Source organism: Geospiza fortis, unplaced genomic scaffold (genome assembly GCF_000277835.1).
Source record: "Geospiza fortis unplaced genomic scaffold, GeoFor_1.0 scaffold599, whole genome shotgun sequence".
Taxonomy (NCBI): domain Eukaryota; kingdom Metazoa; phylum Chordata; class Aves; order Passeriformes; family Thraupidae; genus Geospiza; species Geospiza fortis.
This window is the reverse complement of record NW_005054605.1, coordinates 219,627-221,611: the sequence shown is the minus strand read 5'-3', so window position 1 is coordinate 221,611 and position 1,985 is coordinate 219,627. Positions and strand designations below refer to the sequence as shown.

General features: G+C 46.6%; 1 protein-coding gene across 1 annotated transcript in view; it reads right to left on the bottom strand.

Annotated features, from left to right (window-relative positions):
• Nucleotides 1–1,985, bottom strand: part of CCDC65 (coiled-coil domain containing 65) — a 7,334-nt gene that overhangs the window by 2,725 nt on the left and 2,624 nt on the right. The window contains exons 3-4 of the mRNA XM_031064564.1: nt 1,626–1,795; nt 369–507 (exon numbers count right to left, since the gene is read on the bottom strand). Of these exons, the coding sequence (XP_030920424.1) occupies nt 369–507; nt 1,626–1,795 (309 nt within the window). The remainder of the gene's footprint in view (nt 1–368; nt 508–1,625; nt 1,796–1,985) is intronic.

The following is a 1,985-nucleotide window of genomic DNA, read 5'->3' as shown; positions in this document are numbered from 1 at the left end:
CAGGAGGGCTGCAGCCACAATTCCAATGGGGCTGCTGCCAACACCCTGACCCACGGGGTGTCAGGTTGTGTTCTGACTCTGTCAGAGTTGTTCTAGTTACTGCATTGTTTATTTTATCCTTTATTTTTTTTCTTTTCCCTATTAAAGAACTGTTATTTCCTGCTTCCATATTTTTTTTGCCTGAGAGCCCCTTAATTTCAAATTTATAGCAATTCAGAGGGGTGGGGAGGGTTTACACTCTCCATTTCAGGGGAGGCTCCTGCCTTCCTTAGCAGGCACCTGTCTTTCCAAACCAAGACAACAGGTTACCCCCAAAACCTCCCCTGGCATCCCTGCCAGCCCCTCCACGCCCACTCGAGCCACCTTGCCTTGTTTTTGATGTCATCCCTGGCGCTCTGGAAGTTCAGCAAGGCCTCCTGCTCGCTCCTGGCGTGCTCCTGCTCCGTGGCCAGCTCCATTTCCTGCAGGACCCAGCTTTCCCAGTCTTGCTGCTCCAGCATGGCCCTCCTGTGGGGACACAAGGCAGGGCAAAGGGGTTTCCTCCATTGCTGGGGAAGGTGAAACAGGAAAGCCTTACAAATATGATTGTCTGGCAAAAGATTTTGAGAATATGGAAACTATAAGCGAGATTGAAATGAAAGCGAGTTTAGGTGAGCCGGGGGGATCACGGACGGACAGACACACACAGACACACGGACAGACAGGTGAGGATGTTGGGGGAGATGAAACAGGAAAACCTTATAAATAAGATTGTCTGGCAAAAGATTTTGAGAATATGGAAACTATAAGCGAGATTGAAATGAAAGCAAGCTTTGAGATCCTTTAGTTACTGAACAACAGGAAAACAATGGTGTGGCTGGCTGAAGGTAAAATCCCCTTTTGATGGAACAACACCCTCTGCTTGCAGACAACTCCAAGGGTCAGAGCAGACCCTACTAGCTGGGCAGAAGGGGCCCAAAGAGGAGTTTTTAGGGTTTAAAATGTAACACAGAATGGTAATGTAATGATTCTTATAGGCTGTATGGAAATGCTATAGGATTTGTGTATTGTACTGGATTCATTTGTAAGAATTAGAATATTCAACACAGAAGATTTTTTTATTGTATTGGAATGGGAACCTCGTCCTCTTACACTTTTGCTCTCTTACCCTTTTACTCTCTGATTATGATAATGGTTATCTGCTGCTGTGGAATGCAACAGGTGCATCTGTGATTGGTCTCACGTGGTTGTTTTAATTAAAGGCCAATCACAGTCCAGCTGTCTTGGTCTCTCTGGTCAGTCACAAGATTTTATTATCATTCCTTTCTATTCCTTTCAAGCCTTCTGATGAAATATTTTCTTTTCTTCTTTTCGTATAGTTTTACTAGATCATTCTCTTTTAATATCATATATATCATAAAACAATAAATCAGCCTTCTAAAACATGGAGTCAAGATTCTCATCTCTCCCCTCATCATGGGACCCCTGTGAACCACCACCACACCCAGCTGCAACATCCAGCCAGCCAAAAGTGTCTCTGGGGTGAAAACACCACAGTTGCTGTTATTTGGTTCAGCACCAAGGGCCAGACAAGCTCAGGCAAGGCAATATTGGTAATTATTCCAATGCCCCTTGAAATTCCACACCTCTCAGCCTCAAACTCGGCCTTCAGGGCGCCCACCTGGGCACTGAAGCCCTGCTCCAGGTAGCCCAGGCGGCAGCGCTGGAGCTGCAGCAGTTGGTCTGTGAGGTCCAGGTGGCTGCTCAGGGCTCGGTTCTGCTGCTCCTCTGCTTCCTTCAGCTCCGTCACCAGCGCCTGGGGAGTTTTTTTGGGGGGGTCATATGTGTCCCCTGGCACCCCGCTCTGTCACGGATATATTTTATGGAAAATCCTTTCGTTAGGATTTTTTTCTCCTGAGAAGCTGAGAGGCCTCAGAAATGAAATGTAAACAATGGTTATCTGCTGCTGTGGAATGCAACAGGTGGATCTGTGATTGGTCTCATGT